Source organism: Falco punctatus, assembly GCF_963210335.1.
Source record: "Falco punctatus genome assembly, chromosome: 5".
Classification (NCBI taxonomy): Eukaryota; Metazoa; Chordata; class Aves; order Falconiformes; family Falconidae; genus Falco; species Falco punctatus.
The window spans coordinates 91835949-91851489 of record NC_137584.1 but is presented as its reverse complement, the minus strand read 5'-3'; the positions used below and the strand labels follow the sequence as shown (position 1 = coordinate 91851489).

Genomic DNA, 15541 nt, shown 5'->3' with positions numbered 1-15541 from the left:
CTCCCCCCTTACAGTAGTATAGGAAGGTGGTGATCTAAAAGTGGCCTTCTTTGATCCTCTTTGGAGCTTATTTTAAACCAATAAATTTTTTCCAGATAAAAAGCCCTTGCTTTTTGGTGGAAGTTATACTCAAGAAGCCTTTAAAAGGAGTTTTGATGCTGAAAACCAGTGCTCTTTTGTGATTTCTTGCAACCTTGAGAATGTTGAAGATCTGAAATGTAGACTATACGCAGAGCTGATGGACAGGGAACTGCTGTTGATCTCATTGTCTGCACATGTGCATTCCTTAGAATGTCGCTCTTGTTGCAGGGAATGAAAGCTCAGCTCAAGGCTTCACTTCAAAGAAATGTCTAGTGCCCTAAGCTGACTTACTAATGTATTGTAACCCCTCACTTTCCAGGTAAGCATTATGAGGAAGAGGAGGAGGAGGATGCTCTACCTGACTCAGATGCCCTGCCAGACTCTGACGACGACGAGGTGGATTTGGATAAGCCACGCCCCATACAGATTGTTCTTGCTCATGAAGATGACCATAACTTTGAATTAGATGAAGAAGCATTGGAAAAAATCTTGCTTCAGGAACACATCAAAGATCTTAACATAGTAGTTGTGTCTGTAGCAGGAGCTTTCCGCAAAGGAAAATCTTTTCTGCTGGACTTCATGCTTAGATACATGTATAACAGGGTGAGTAACTTTGGATTTTCCCTGCAGGAGAAAAGTATTTTGGTAATTCACCTTTGTGTGTGTTGACTTGAGCACAAATACAGCAGGTCAATTTTTTTCCTACTTCTTTGGGCACGGGCAAGCCAGCTACTCTTGTTTCTACTCTGTGAAGAACTGTATTTAAGTGACAGGTTTTCAATATAAATTTTCCTGCAGTTATTGAGGGAACTTCTTGGTGTCCCAGTGTAAGTGGGCCCGAGAGGAACTTGAATGAGGGAGCACGGTAGTCTTCTAGTTGAGGCTTTCGGGAAGGATTCATCCAAGTGGTGGCTTGGAGGAATCTTGCTTTGACTTAATCTCCTGAAATGGTATTGTAGCACTAACTTATCCATTGTTGCAGACAGAAGAGTCTCATTAGATAGCTATTGTAGGACTAAATCTGCTTAAATCTGAGGTATGGCAAAAGGGAGAAAGTTTGCTGCTTGGAATGTGTCTCTGAATGTAATTCAAGAAGAATTTAAATCCTTTTAAGTCATTGGTTAATGAATGCCTCATCCAAAATTTAATTTCTTCTTTTAGTTTGTAGCTTTTGGCTGGTATTGTCTTGTGTCTACTATACTTCGAACTCTTGGCTGATGCAGAGAAGGTGGAGTAGGGCCTCCTGTGAGCATATGCATCTGCCTGGCACAGATTGTGGTGTGTTTCTTGTAATCTGCATAGTGAATATTGACAACTCAGTATTTTGTTGCTTTTTTGAAGCTCTTAAAAAAACAACCAAACAAACCCCCCCGAACTAGAACTGATTCTTTTTTCAGTCACTATTCTTTGGAGTTGGAATTCATGGTAGCAGAAACTAACCATGACTACATCTGTTTGACCTTTGTGCTAGCTGTCTTGAGGAGAAATCAAGATGAACTCTGCAGTTACGAGAAAGATGGGGATATTGCAAAGAAGCTGCTGGTAGCTGGCAGATGAAGACTTATTTTTTCTCTCTCCCCCAGCAGCGCCTGCTGTTGAATTCTTCTTACTGATTGGCAAATCAGTAGCTCTGTAAGAAAGACACTGAGGTTATGGTAGGAGGAATACAGAGTAGCAAGCTGATGCTCCCAACTTCTTCAGACTCTTAATCTAGGGAGGAATAAATGTTTCATTGATACAGCTGTTCAGTGGGTGACCTTCTCTCTGTGTGTGTATATATAAATGCTCTCAAGTGTCCTGTTTACATTAAAAAAGAAAACACAAACCAAACAAAACAAACCCCAAAATAAAACAAAAAAATACCCCCAAGCTCCCAAGAAGTGTAGCAATCTGAGCTAGATGATGGCTGGGTAGAGGTAGTGCTTGTTCCTTCCAAAAATAGAAGGGGTGGGCTTTAAGCAAATACTCTTTCAGATTGTGAAATAAAACAAGAGTTCATAAAGTAAAATGGATTGAAACACTGTTTCAGCCTTGTGTAATATCATACCTCTGTTCCCTTTATTGTGCAATCACTTTTTTCAGTTTTCTATAGGTGTCCTTCAAAAAACCTTTTGTTCTTTTCACTTAAACTGAAGAGGAAGGTGAACTTGGCCATCTACTGTAACAACTGTCTCTTACCAAAAAGCAGAGAGGTCTTGCTCTCTGTGCTGTTTCTGGCCAGGCATTTGCATTCTGAAGCTGTAAAGCTTGCAGGCCCTTAGCTGATCCAACTCAATGGTGCATCGGAAGACGCTGCACTTTGCTGAATTGTTTTACTGCCAGCTCAATGATGTAAACTGGCTTAGGGAGAAAGTTTAACAAGCATTAGAGCTGCTGCAAACTGATTGATGGGAGTTGGGGATGAGAAGAAAAGTGCAATGCCTCCTATTCTGAACACTGCTGAATTGTATGAAGTCAAATAGTATCCTCTGTGCTTATGCAGATTTCAGTACAGGAGGGGAGGCCTTGGTATAGTTTTACTCTTCAGCCTGATTGCTCCATCTTCAGTCGGGCTTAATTACAAGTCTTTATTTTCTGTGAACTAAATACTGGATCCTGCACAAAATACTAAAGGATCTGCATTCAGTCCATAAACTAATCAAACAATTTTGGGATATCCTCCCTTATGGATATTAATGTGTGTGATGGAAGACTTGCCAAGGTACTTCAGAATCCCATTTTCTTCTCTTAACCAAGAGCTGGAGGTCATGGGAAGTTACCATTCTAAAAATGCCACCTGTACCAGCTGAAGTCACAGGTAGGATTTTGGCATGGCTGAGATTGGTTACTGACTTCAAGGAGGAAGTGTCTCACTTTAAGCACTGATACTTAGTGTTACGGTTGCTTGTTTGAAATGGAACAGAATAATCTGCCACAAAATGCAGCAGTTGTGTACTTGGCAAACTGCTGCAAGGATCCTGTGATCTTGTTGCAGCTTAAGCCTTATTAAGAGTTGGGTGCAGCAACACAGTAAATTTAGATTTCAAAGTTGTTTTTTTTCCTTCAGGCATATGACCTCCTTAGCTTGTATTAATCTGCAAGGTGCACTGTGTACTAACGGTACTATGCAAATAAAACTGTATTGGTCCTTGGTGTGGAATATATTTAGAGAAGCGAACTTTTAGGTGACCAATATAAAATTGTAGTGCAATTTAGTAGCTTGATTTCATGTAGGAACAAAGTAATCTTTTTCATCCTCCCAACTGTTCCCTATCTTTCAGGCCAACTTAATGGATGGAGACTGTTGAAATACTGAATTTTAATTAAGGAAAGACAAAGATAACAAGCTAGGAGTGTATCAAACTGATGCAAAGGTCAATTAGAGAGAGACTTAAGTGCATAATCCACAAGTTGAAGTGGCTTCAGCTGAAGTTGTGATTGTTAAGTCACCGAAGTCTTCTGTGACATGAATCACATATGAAATCAAATGTGGTCATATCTAGTGCTCATTGAGGGACTTGTCAAAAGATCTGTGTAGTTTTGGTCTGAATTATTACCAGTAAGGATAATTTCTGGATCGAACTGGGAAAAAGTATTCTTGTATAAATTTATGGAGCATATTGCTGAATAATGTAACAGATCCTTTTGAAAAAGTGAAAAGCCACAGTCCATTGACTGTGAAATGCAATTCAGCATTGCAAAACTGTATCGTGGCATGTACTGAAGCCCAAAGCAGGCCTGGGGTTTTGATGTCTGGAGTAGTAAGTGGATGCATAAGGATCTTCTGGGATAAAAAAAATCTCTGGAGGAAAGCTGTTCAGGTTTTGCTTAGTCTCTGTAGTACAGGTGTATGTGTGTGACAAAACGAAACAAATGCACACCCACAGAAACCCCCAAACAGCTTACCTGTAAAGAGCTGTGGTTCTCTTCACTTGGATATCCTGTATTCATTTTCTGATTTTTTTTTTTTTCTGTCTGCTCATCTCATTTACTTATGTCATGTCTGATGCAAGTAGCAAGGTGGAATGACAGTAGAGTAGCATTGTGGTTTAGTATTTTCTGTAGTAGCCTGTTGGGTCTGAGAGAACAATGTGGATGTTTGCTAAAACAGCATGTTAAAAAAAAAAAATCATCCTTGGTTTTAAATAAGTTTCTTCTCTTGTTTTCTAGACTTCTCCTTGCTGGATAGGTGGAAACACTGAGCCATTGACTGGGTTTACATGGAGGGGTGGATGTGAACGGGAAACCACTGGCATTCAGATTTGGAGTGAAGTGTTTGTAATTGATAAACCCAATGGGACAAAGGTAAGTGCTTGACCTTAAATAGGTGTACATAAGGGTTTTTGCATCTGTGTAGTTATCTTTAATGCCACGGGTTTCATGGAGGCAGTTCAAACATCACTTGCTTTCCTTTGCATTCAGTAGCTCCATAACATATTTGGAAACCTCATATCAGTGCAAGCGTGAACTTTCCTGCTGGGTTGTAAGATTCTGTCTCCAACAATAGTCCCATTCTGAGAGTACTTTGTTTTGGCAGAGTCTGTTCTGTCCAGGCTAATGGGTGGGTTATCCTGTGGATGTTGTAAAACTGTAATGGTTATAAATACCATATATAGACACTGTGATAAGAACAGCTCCGTAGCAAACACTGTTTTTTGAGAGGTGAGAATGTGTTTTAGCATGTAGCTGTATTTTAGTGAAATGGAATGCATGGCTATAAGTACTGGAAATAGCTTCAATGTTGGGAAGCTGGTTCTTCCATATAGTTTAACAGGTAGTCTGTAAAAAAGGACTAAGTCTAATAGTGGGATAAAAGACACTAACTCTATTCTAGTCAAAGCTGATTCATCTTTTTTAACTCTAAGTCAGTTTAACTACAAAGTTTGGCTGTAGGTGTTTATCTTCATGTTGAAACAAAATGTTAATGTTTGTTAATAAATATTTACTCCATAGTACTGGTGGCGTATCTTGAACTGTTCATGTTCTCCTGAACCATGAGCTCTTGGTTGTTTAGCTTTCATACCCTTCACGCCTGCAAAGGAAACATCTGATGGCCAATTAATAAGGGATGCTGATCTTAAACAGGTAGTGGTTTAGGGGCATGCAGGAAGTTTTATCAAATTTCATAGCTAACCAAACAGTTGTCTGACTTAACTTTTTTTAAGTTGCAAGGATCTGTTTGTGTTCTGTGGACAAATAACTCCTCCTTACTTATCAGTCATCCCTAACTGAAAGGGAAGGGAATTGTAGTAGATCCTAAAAAAGGGAATTGGACAGATTAGCTTTCATCATTAAGACCACTTCATTCCTTGTCATTCCAGCAGGCAGGCAGACAGTATCAATTATCTTGTTTCCTTCTGAAAATTATTATTTTGAGATAGAGATATTTTTTTAAAGTAACCATTTCACTCTTGGCACTGGTGAACTATGGCTGGGTTGTCAGCTGAGCTGAAATTCTTACAGAAGAGGTGTCTGTTACTCTGCACTGTGTGCCACTGGACTGAGGAACAGTATTTCTGTGGGAGAGGATAACTCGTGTAGCAAGGCCAGGGACTTAAGGGTGGTGGCGTGGCCCCCTAGTTGTTGCTCTACTCAGCTGTAGGTATGCATAGCATGTGCACTGGGAGCTGACTGAGGTTTAGTAAGTAGGTGTAGGAGCAGAGACTTGTTCTACTTGAAATAGAATTTATCCTGATGGCCTGGAGTTTGAAAGTGTTAACCATTTGGTTCGTTATTGAATTATTGCTACTTTTTAAAACTTTCTAGGTTGCTGTACTACTCATGGATACCCAAGGTGCCTTTGATAGCCAATCCACTATCAAAGACTGTGCAACGGTTTTTGCTCTCAGCACCATGACGAGCTCTGTCCAGGTGAGAATACCTGTACTGGCAAATAATGGCAGCTATAGGAACCCTCTGTCATGCACACCTAACATGCAAAGAATATGTCTCTAGCCACACTTTGAAAGTTCACCTGCATATCTTCCTCCAACTAATTTAAACTTCTGTACTTAATGTCTTATTTTCAGTGTAGTATACTACATAAGTTTCTCTGTGGAATCAAGGTTATTCGAGGCCAAGCTGAAGTCAATTGCTGACTGAACTGAGAAATAGAAAAAAAAAAGCAAACAAACCCCAAACCCCAAAAAAAGTCAAAGTAGCAACTGCTTCTGTACAGATGTGTTAACGGAATCTTATTTTAAGACTTCAGATACAGTTTGGGATGGAATTACACTGTGATCAGTTGAACTTAGAATTGGTGCTATTGTTAAACTTCTGACAGTTCTCTGACCAGGCCAAAACTATTTTTGAGCTTGTGCCTTAAATGTGCCAAAAGTGAGCAGGTTTTTGAGGGATGGCAAGTGACCTTCTTCAGACATACTACAACATGAAAGTAACAGGAGTATGTAGAGCACTACTTCTGCCATGTAGGATTGTTTTTGGTGGGTGGGTTGTTTGTTCCTGTGGTTAGGCTAAGTTGTGGGTTATTGATGCATCTTTGAGTGTACTGCTCTTCAGTATTTATGCTGTTGAAACAGTCATGAGCTCCCTGGATAAAATCAGATTTCTCTGGGAAGATCTGAAAGCAAAAAAAGCTGGTGAACTAACTACCTAGTTGTTTCTGTGTTGGAGGTGCAGCTGCTGGCTCACTCAATCCTAGAGCACTTGGACTTGCAGATGGCAAAACAGACATGCCCTTCTCCTGTCTCACACCTGTGTGGTCATTTGAATCGTTCAGCAGTCTTCTCTGATCCCTTTTGGCTTGCTTCATTGGAGGGAAGCTGTTCTGAGAAGGATTAGGGTAGTCAGCAGTGGTTTTGTCCCTTGCACTTTATATAAGGAAGTGACTTCCTTATACACCTTATAACATCTTTCTAGTTGCTGGCTTTCAGGTAGTTAGACTTTTCTAGAGGGGGTAAAAATACTCAAGATACCTAAAACAGACTATATGAATGTAAGGTGATGGTTTCATGTTACTTAGTAATTCTTTTGCTGTCTCTTGCAGGTATATAACTTGTCCCAGAATATTCAGGAAGATGACCTTCAACATTTGCAAGTAAGAATATACTGAATTTATTTTAAGCTCCTTCTGAACTGATAGTCTTGACTTTGTTTTTGAAATTACTACTATTTTAACTGTGATTTGGGAGCTGCCTGCTACGTCATATAAATCACTGAAGCTGACCTGATGCTAAAACTAGTGCTGCCTATAAGAACGTTATTTGCCTCAACTCCTTGATGCTGTGTTGCTTCTGCTGTGCCAGTGCAGAGGTAAAATAACACAGGCTTCTAATCTGGCTAAATCTTATCTTTCTGAAGTCTGTTCTCTATATGGTAAGTCCTGAAATTCCTCTAAGTATGAGAAAGCAAAATGATTTATGGAAGTACTTAAAGAGAAAGTTCTAGCTTTTCTCCATTTTCCCTAAAATAGCGGATGCTATTTTACGACCAGTTTCTAAAGCAATGTGGGAGCTTGCATCAGGGCAGAAAGAGTATCTTCTGCCCAGAAGCCTTCTCTAGTTTTTCAACTGAGAAACTTCTAGAGACTTTTATGTCTGCTCAGAAACAAAAGCAGGAAAGAGTTTTCCAGTCTCGACTATGCAGTTTTCATGGAACATTGTAGTCAAAGGCTACTGAACTCTGGCTTCATGTGAATGGTGCAAGAACCTTATCTTCTTAACCTAAAACCTGTAGCTTTAAAGGCTAGCTTGTGTATTAACAAATGCCTGCCTGTGCTCAGGCCGTGACCTTGTCACAGCTTAAAACTGTTTTACATGTCTTCTGATTGAAAGGACTTCTGTCTCGGTCAGTGCTGCAAAAGACTGGCTGCCAGTACTGGAAGTAGAAGAGCACTAACTAAACATAGTCTTGTGATGCTGTTCTCAGTTAACAGAGCTGTATCACTGGACCAACACCCCTTCCCCCCCACAACCAAGCACTGCAAACAAAAAAAGCCATAGCTAATTATTTGAAAGCCAAGATTTCCTCATGACTTTGGTCTTTTGAGAGCCTCAGTGCAATCTGAATAGAGCAATCCTGTTCTGTTATACAGGAGGGTGAGATGAGGGAGAGAAGGATGATAGACATACACAGTGGGCAGGGGACAACCATGCATTTAAAGTTGGAGCAAGGAATTGTGGGCTGAAGGAAGGATATTCTGAACTTCTGTTACAACAGGAGTTTCTGTTATTCTGAAATATTGTTAGTCTCTGGCTACCTTTTCTGTGTAGCAGGGAAGTGAATGGGGTGGGGAGTTAGGACCAAAGGAGTCAGTCTCATGTGGGTACTTGGCCACTTCAGGGCTTCTTTTGCTGAGGGTCACAAGGGACTGGAAGTTAATTTGTGTTAAATTAGTCTTTTAAGTTCTCAGATGCTCTTGTGATCAACACAGGGCAAACTGTCCTTTTAGCTACGAAGTTCATCTGAAATATTCCAGGAGTTAGTTTTAATGCAGAACAGCTGCCTGGTACTAGAGGATCCTGGTGTGTGCTTCCATCATCTTGACCTCCGAGATCTGTAATAACCTGACAGTGTTGACTTCTGCTGGAACACCCAGCACAGTCCATGTCTTGTGTTCTTGTGGGTTGTCTGGCCCATTCAGTCCAGTGAAGAATGCTGCTGCTGGTATTAAAGATGGTGAAAGCAACAAGAGGAAGACAGCTGATGCTTGCCTTTATACGGGAAGGAAGGAACAATTATCAGTTAAGGTCACGGGCTGAAGTAGAGATGTGGGAAGCTGCTGAACTTGGCTTGTATTTCAGTGTCTGATAGATTGGCGCTAGCCAAGTTCCTTGAGGTTTCCAGGAATAAATCCTTTGTGGGAAGTAAGGGGAAAATTTTACTTCTTAGTAAAACATAGCTTCTTAGCCTGGGAAGCAAGTGTTGGAATCTGGCTTGCTGAGAGATGCAGCCAGCTTTCCTTTGCCAATAGCCCACAGGCTACCCACTTAGAGCTTTGGTGTGTTGACAGTTATGGAATGGTGCTATGAAACTAGTGGAGCTGTCTCCTACCTGAATTTTACTGAGGATTGCTGTACTTGTTCTTGAGGTGTACTGGCCATTCTCAACCCATAATAAGATTGAAGATCAAGTGCTTTATTTTCTAGTGACATAATAGAATTTTTTGCAGCAGAGAAATGTGTTTTATATGCGACACCCTTACGCTTCTCTTTCTATCAGTTGTTTACAGAATATGGACGACTAGCTATGGAAGAAATTTACCAAAAGCCGTTTCAGGTAACTGTGTATGTTAAATGGATCTTAAGCAATTGAATGTTGTAGAAAATGAGCTCAGGGTAATTTATGAAGAGAAATTAGGCAGACTGAAGCTAGCCTGTTCTTTGCAAGACTGTTTTTTTTTTCCTTCCTTGTCACCACATTTCTTGGCAAAAACACAATGGAAGAATGCTGAAGAGGGTCACGTTTTGGGCAAGTGTGGCTTTGTGCCTCAGTTATGTGGCATAAAAGGAATGAAGGTGTCGAGTGATGTGGAGATGTTTTGTGCTGCCTTCTTACTCGTTACTCTTTGAGATATAGTTGGTCTTTTCTGGTGGTACATGGTTCCAAGTAAAGGTGCTGTAGCCTCTAAGAAATAGCGTTGAGGAGGCCCATGTTGCATTTCATGTACTTGAAGCATTACTGGCTTTGGTGTTACAAGTCTCAAAAGGCTAGCATCTCCTGACTGTTTGCTAGGCCAGAGAAGGGTTTGAGGCTTCTTCTGTTTAGTGAAGACAAAAGACTGAGATCTCTCTTTTATCCTGAAGTATCCCCCGTAACCTATAAGGGTAGTAGTCTACTCCTAACTCTGTACTGTAACTGTAACTCACTACTAACTGCTGTTGGTGAATTTTGAGACTCTTGAGTCCCCAGTGTTCTTGTGATTGGCCCAGGCAAGATGCATTCTTTGTAAAGCAGCTCGTCTGATATAAGAGTAATGTCAAGTTTTCTTTTCAGCTGATGGTAGCGTAATCCCTGTGGGATGGTAAAAGGCAAAGCCATGGAACAGGGAACTGTCTTTTTGAGACACTTGGGTACTTCCCTTTGGATAAGGAGCGAGTTGCATTTGTATGTTTGGTGTGCGGTTTTGGTGGTTTGGGTTTTTTTCGTTATTTTAAACAAGCGGACACTTGTACCACAAAACTACAGGGCTGCTTCATAATGCTTGACTTTAGGAATGGTGCAAGCTGTTCCCTACCAATGTTCTTCCTGTTACAGACACTAATGTTCTTAATCAGAGATTGGAGTTATCCTTATGAACATGCATATGGCTTGGAAGGAGGAAAAAAGTTCCTAGAGAAAAGATTGCAGGTAGGTTATCTCCAGTAGTCCTTGTGTGGTCTTCTAACTTAACTTACTGTCAAGATAATGATGCATGTTGAGCTAGTTCTTTGTGCTAATAGAATACACCTGCGATGAAGGGTTCTAGGGTTTGGAACTTGACGTTTTTAGGTTCAGGAACGAAAGCTTAAACGCTACTTTTAAGCTGATATTTAATCTTAACTGCAGTACTGCAAAACTCCTGGCAGTTCTTACAACCTTTTTTTGTTCTTTAGGTAAAGCAAAACCAACATGAAGAGCTACAGAATGTAAGGAAGCATATTCACTCCTGTTTCAGTAATCTTGGCTGTTTCCTGTTGCCACACCCTGGTCTTAAAGTTGCAACAAATCCAAATTTTGATGGGAGGTTGAATGGTAGGAAGCTTTCCATTGTGTGTTTCCTGATTCAGATCAATGAGTTTATTTTCTTTTATAATGGAAGTTAAACACTGATATGGTTGCCTATTGAAATGCGTGATTAGAAAAATGTAGGGCTAAAAGGTGAAACTACAGAATCTAGAAATGTGCCGTTGTGTGCTCTTTTTGGCAGGTTGATGGTGGAGGAGTTAAGCAGGCAGAGGGGATAGATAACTTTCTGTCTAGCTGTTGATTGTAGTCTGATAACTTGAGACATACTTAACGGTCATTAAATAAGGATTCCAGAGGGAAGAATTCACAAAATGAAAGACTTTCTGAGATTTGAGAGTTTTTTTCTCTGAGAACTTGCTAAACCAAAGGTCAAAGCTAGAATGACTTTAAAATAAAAGCTGTAGAGTTCTGCTACTGCAGAATGAGAGGCAGTGAGGATTCTTCCAATTGCTGCTTGTCCCGCAATGGAAAGGATGTATCAGACTGGCAAAGGCTAAAAATGTGGATTTGTGGCAGTGGGATGCAAGCCACCTCTGTGCTGAGGGCACAGACCTGTGAGATTATTGTGTAAGATGTTGATGTAATTGGGGAAATGCACTTCAAATATTACAAGGGCTATGGAACTTTGTTCTCTCAGTCTGAAGTTAAAATTAAAGAGTACCTAGAACTCACTAAAGCTGTACTTAAGCTTTTAAACATCTTAAAAATTCAGTTAAGATTTGTAGTACTATGGATTTTGAAAGATCATGTGTTATCAGTGTAGGAAATGTAAGATTGGAAAGAAAACTAACCACACTTTCTTTCTTTCTGAAATTGAATTTTACTAGATATAGATGAAGATTTTAAGAAGGAACTGCGGAATTTGGTACCATTACTGCTTGCCCCTGAAAACCTGGTAGAAAAAGAGATTAGTGGATCCAAGGTGACCTGTAGAGATCTTGTAGAATACTTCAAGGTAAGCAAACTCATACTAATTATTTCTGTTAATGGCTTAAAAGAAAGTATTCTAATTTTAGGGCATGCTGTTCCCAGAGAAGATAAGATATCTAGGCTGACACTCACTGATCAGCTTACTTTTCATTTCATTACTCTTGACTTTCTAGAACTGGCACGCAACTTCCTAACAGTATAGCTCTTAGCAAACTACTATCAGTAGAACTGCGCTGTGGGGTGGGTTTTTTTGGGGGGTGTGGGGGGTGTGGTGTTTTTGTTGGTTTGTTTTTGGTTTTTTTTTTATTTTTTTTTGAAGAGGGTCTCATGTAGATTGTACAGATAGAAAACTAGCTCTTAAGCTGCTCGGTGTGTAGGAGAAATTTTAGGTATTCCCCTCTAGATTTTTAATATGCAGGGAAGATGCTTTCTGAACACTTGCGTGTGCAGCACTGCTGTGTGCTCTGAAATATTTGTGTATGATACTTGCAGCTGTTAAACTCTTGAGCTGTTTCGGTATCATGGTGACACCAGCAGAAATGTGATAACATAATCCCTACATCACCAGGAATTGGTCTGGTGTGTGTAACCTCTTTTTTTTTTTTTAATTGGAATGACTTAGCTGGCTTGGTAGGAGAAACTGGCACTCCTTACTAAAGACATTGGCTTTGAATTACTACTTTTGAGCGTTATGTTAAAGGTGTAATATAGTTGGGCTGATCTTAAGAAGCTATGCAAGGGAGGAATCCGAGACCAGAACTCTTCAACACTTGTAAAATGAAGTAACTTCCTATAAAGGAAGTCGCGGCTGTTCTGACAAGCATAAAATGAATACTCTGAAGCTTGTGTGTTCAGTCTCTGTATTTGCATGGCTGCATGCTGCTATTTGTTCCACTTTCTTCTCTGGTAAGACCGGATCCTATGCAGTGTAGGGAGCGTGCATTCAGCAGCAGTTTAGACAGGACTGCACCCCAAAAACCGAGTGTAAAACCTCTATCGAAAAGCTGCTGGATTCGTATCCAGTCTGGGAGCAGTCCTGCAGGGTGCTGGGTAGCACTGTGGTTACATAACTAAAGAGGACCGCTCCCTGGGGACTGTGCATCTAAAGCTGAGATCATGAAGTCGGAGTTGGAAACTGGAGGGCTTTTACTTGGAGGAAATAGCTACAGAAGCAAGGAGGGTGTCAAGGGAACGGAGCCCTGTATAACTATACGTTTTTGTAGGTTGTCCTACAACCTAGAGCACTGTGTATGTAGGGACCCTGATAACCTTGTTCCTTCCTCCTTTACAGCGGAACATCCTCAAGGCAGAGGCCTGTAGACAGGCAGGGATGGGGGAGCAGTAGTAGCACAGAGGAGTAACTGCCCAGCCCCTGAGGGGTGTGAGAGGCTTTCTTGGTCAAACTGGCACAGCTTGTCTGAAGTGCCAGAGTGGCGGCGGCTGCCTGCCGTGCCCCCTCCGCTAACCCGTCCCAAAGAGCTGCACCACAGGCCGTCTGGTGGGCTGGAGCAGTTATGAAGGACGTGTTCTCTTCCAGCCTTCTGAAACCCTGGTGGGAGAACAGGCGCCTGAGGGTTGGTGGGGTGGGGCACAGAGGGACAGGCTGCCTGCTTGGCTTTCCAGTTCAGCTCTGTCTGCATTAGTGCTTTGATCTCCTTTTTTTTTTTTTTTCCCTCCCATACTTCAAGGGAGCAAGACGCATTGGGGAAATGTAAGTACTGGTTCTTCCAGCGCTGGGGTCTGTTTGGACAGACCTCTTGCCAGAAAGGGTGCGTGAGATGGTCATCTTCACTTTCCTGTTTTGGGTGCAGATTCCCTGCCTAGCAAAGACTTCCTTATGTATTTGAGGGAGCAGAAACGTACTGTCAAGCCTGTCACTTCTTGAGATAGTGGCCGTGTTTTCTCAAGGTGCTCTGCTATCCTGCTGGGCCCCAGCCTCAAATGCACAGGGAAGTAAGGGATTAAAGCACTAGGAATAACTGAGAATGCCAGACTTGTATGAAGAAATTTGTGTTATTACAAAGAAATAACCTACAAACTCGTTTTTTATATCGTTCCTCTTTTCTCCTTCTCCTCATTCCTAAACACTTAGGAAAAAGAAACCTTTTATTTTTTTCTCCCGTTTAGGCCTATATTAAAATCTATCAAGGAGAGGAGCTACCTCATCCGAAATCTATGCTGCAGGTATTTTAATTTTCTTTCAAATAATCTGATTTTGCATACTTCATGAGTGCAACTGAAGATCACGACTGCTGTGGGTCTGAAGCTCCCACACACAGAGCTGTAGTTCTTGAAGGAGCTGCGTACCTTCAGAGAGCTATCTGAACTGTGTCGCCTGGGTATATGCTTGTGCCTTCCCTCAGTTCTATCTACCAAATGCAGCCAGGGGTATATCTGGTTGGCTGGGATATTTTTTTAGTTGCTTCAGTTTCTAAGCATGTGTTTCCTGTAACTTGCTATTTTTTCAGCATCTTTCAGACTGTATTCAGAGGGCTTTTAGTATCAGATGCAGAAGATAAAATGGAGAAGACTTACAGTAATGCAGCTATTGCCACTGCCTTGCGATGCTGGGCTACTCTGTGGGTTTGCTAGATTGGATAACTGCATTGAGACTTCTTTTCTGGGTTGATCCAAAGAGGATGTAATCAGCTTTAAAGCTATCTGAACACAAACTGATTATATAAAGCTGTGTGGTGAACTCTTGAATTGTTTGGGATGAAGTGGGGCTTTAGGGTCAGTTTAAACCATTTTGTGTTTGTAAGACTGTGGGTTTTTTTAAGCTTCCTGTGTCACTTCATTAAGACATGACTGTTCTGGGTGTTTTATTTGGAGTTCAGAAAACTCACCACAATGAAATGAAGGCTGCTACTGCTTCCTCTACGTAGCATGCCATAAAGGTGGCTCGGAGAACAGAGGCTGACGTCTTGTAGTATTAGCTAGAATAACTGTCCCTGACACGATGCAGGTTGAAAATAGTCTTATTATTCTTACAAATCTTTATCTTAAATTCTGACACCAAAACTGCACATGTATAATACAGAAATAATACAAGCTTGCCTTTTTCCTCACAGGTAGTGGTGTATCAGGATTAACATTTAATAGTTTAGTGATCCTTATTTGCTTATTAACAGTAGAGCATTCAGAAGAGATTGCTCACGATTAAAAGCCTGCGCAGGCAAACGGGGAGTTTGTGTGCAGCTGTACTAGAGAGCTGAAGAAAACATCCTCCTAGTCAGTAATGTGTTTTTATGTATGTTGCTAACCTTCACTTGTTTCTTCTGGGGGGGTGGGTTCCTGGCCATCTGAAGCTTTGGAGGTTGTGGGGGTGCTGGGCAGTGCAACTACATGTGTGTAACTGGCTGGTAATGCTGTGATGATACATGGTGCTCCATGTTTTCTAGGCAACAGCGGAGGCAAACAATCTTGCTGCTGTGGCAGGAGCAAAAGACTTGTACAGTAAAGGCATGGAGCAGGTATGATGACACAACATCTTCTAACTGCCTATGTGCAAATACAGGCCTTCGCTTTTAATGTTGTACTTGGTGTTGGTTGTGAGCCTGTTAACAGAGAAGAGTAGCTTAGGGCTAGTACTCGCGTGTTTTCCGCACTCAGGTTAGATGTCCAACGCAGTAAAACCAGGATTCTTTGAGAGCGAAACTTCTGGGGCAGTATGGGAATGGATGTCTTTGTAAGATACCACCTGTTAGTTCCCCCTGCTGCTCTTGACAGACATCTTAAAATGCCGTGACATGAAACGGGCAAACAGGTGAGGAGACATTTGCTGGGCAGGGTCAGGCAAGGGTAGAGTTCTAGAATTCTAGTCTCATACTTCTGAACTGCGGTTGGTTGTTAGCTGTAAAATGGA

The 15541-nt window shown here is 41.2% G+C and overlaps 1 protein-coding gene across 4 annotated transcripts in view; it reads left to right on the top strand.

Moving 5' to 3' along the window:
- ATL2 (atlastin GTPase 2) overlaps window positions 1-15541 on the top strand; it is a 38441-nt gene that overhangs the window by 16147 nt on the left and 6753 nt on the right. For all 4 annotated transcript variants that reach the window (XM_080388490.1, XM_080388491.1, XM_080388489.1 and 1 more), the window contains exons 2-11: window positions 401-684; window positions 4231-4365; window positions 5827-5931; window positions 7067-7117; window positions 9241-9297; window positions 10276-10368; window positions 10614-10752; window positions 11574-11701; window positions 13804-13860; window positions 15078-15149. In XM_080388490.1, coding sequence (XP_080244616.1) covers window positions 401-684; window positions 4231-4365; window positions 5827-5931; window positions 7067-7117; window positions 9241-9297; window positions 10276-10368; window positions 10614-10752; window positions 11574-11701; window positions 13804-13860; window positions 15078-15149 — 1121 coding nt within the window. The remainder of the gene's footprint in view (window positions 1-400; window positions 685-4230; window positions 4366-5826; window positions 5932-7066; window positions 7118-9240; window positions 9298-10275; window positions 10369-10613; window positions 10753-11573; window positions 11702-13803; window positions 13861-15077; window positions 15150-15541) is intronic.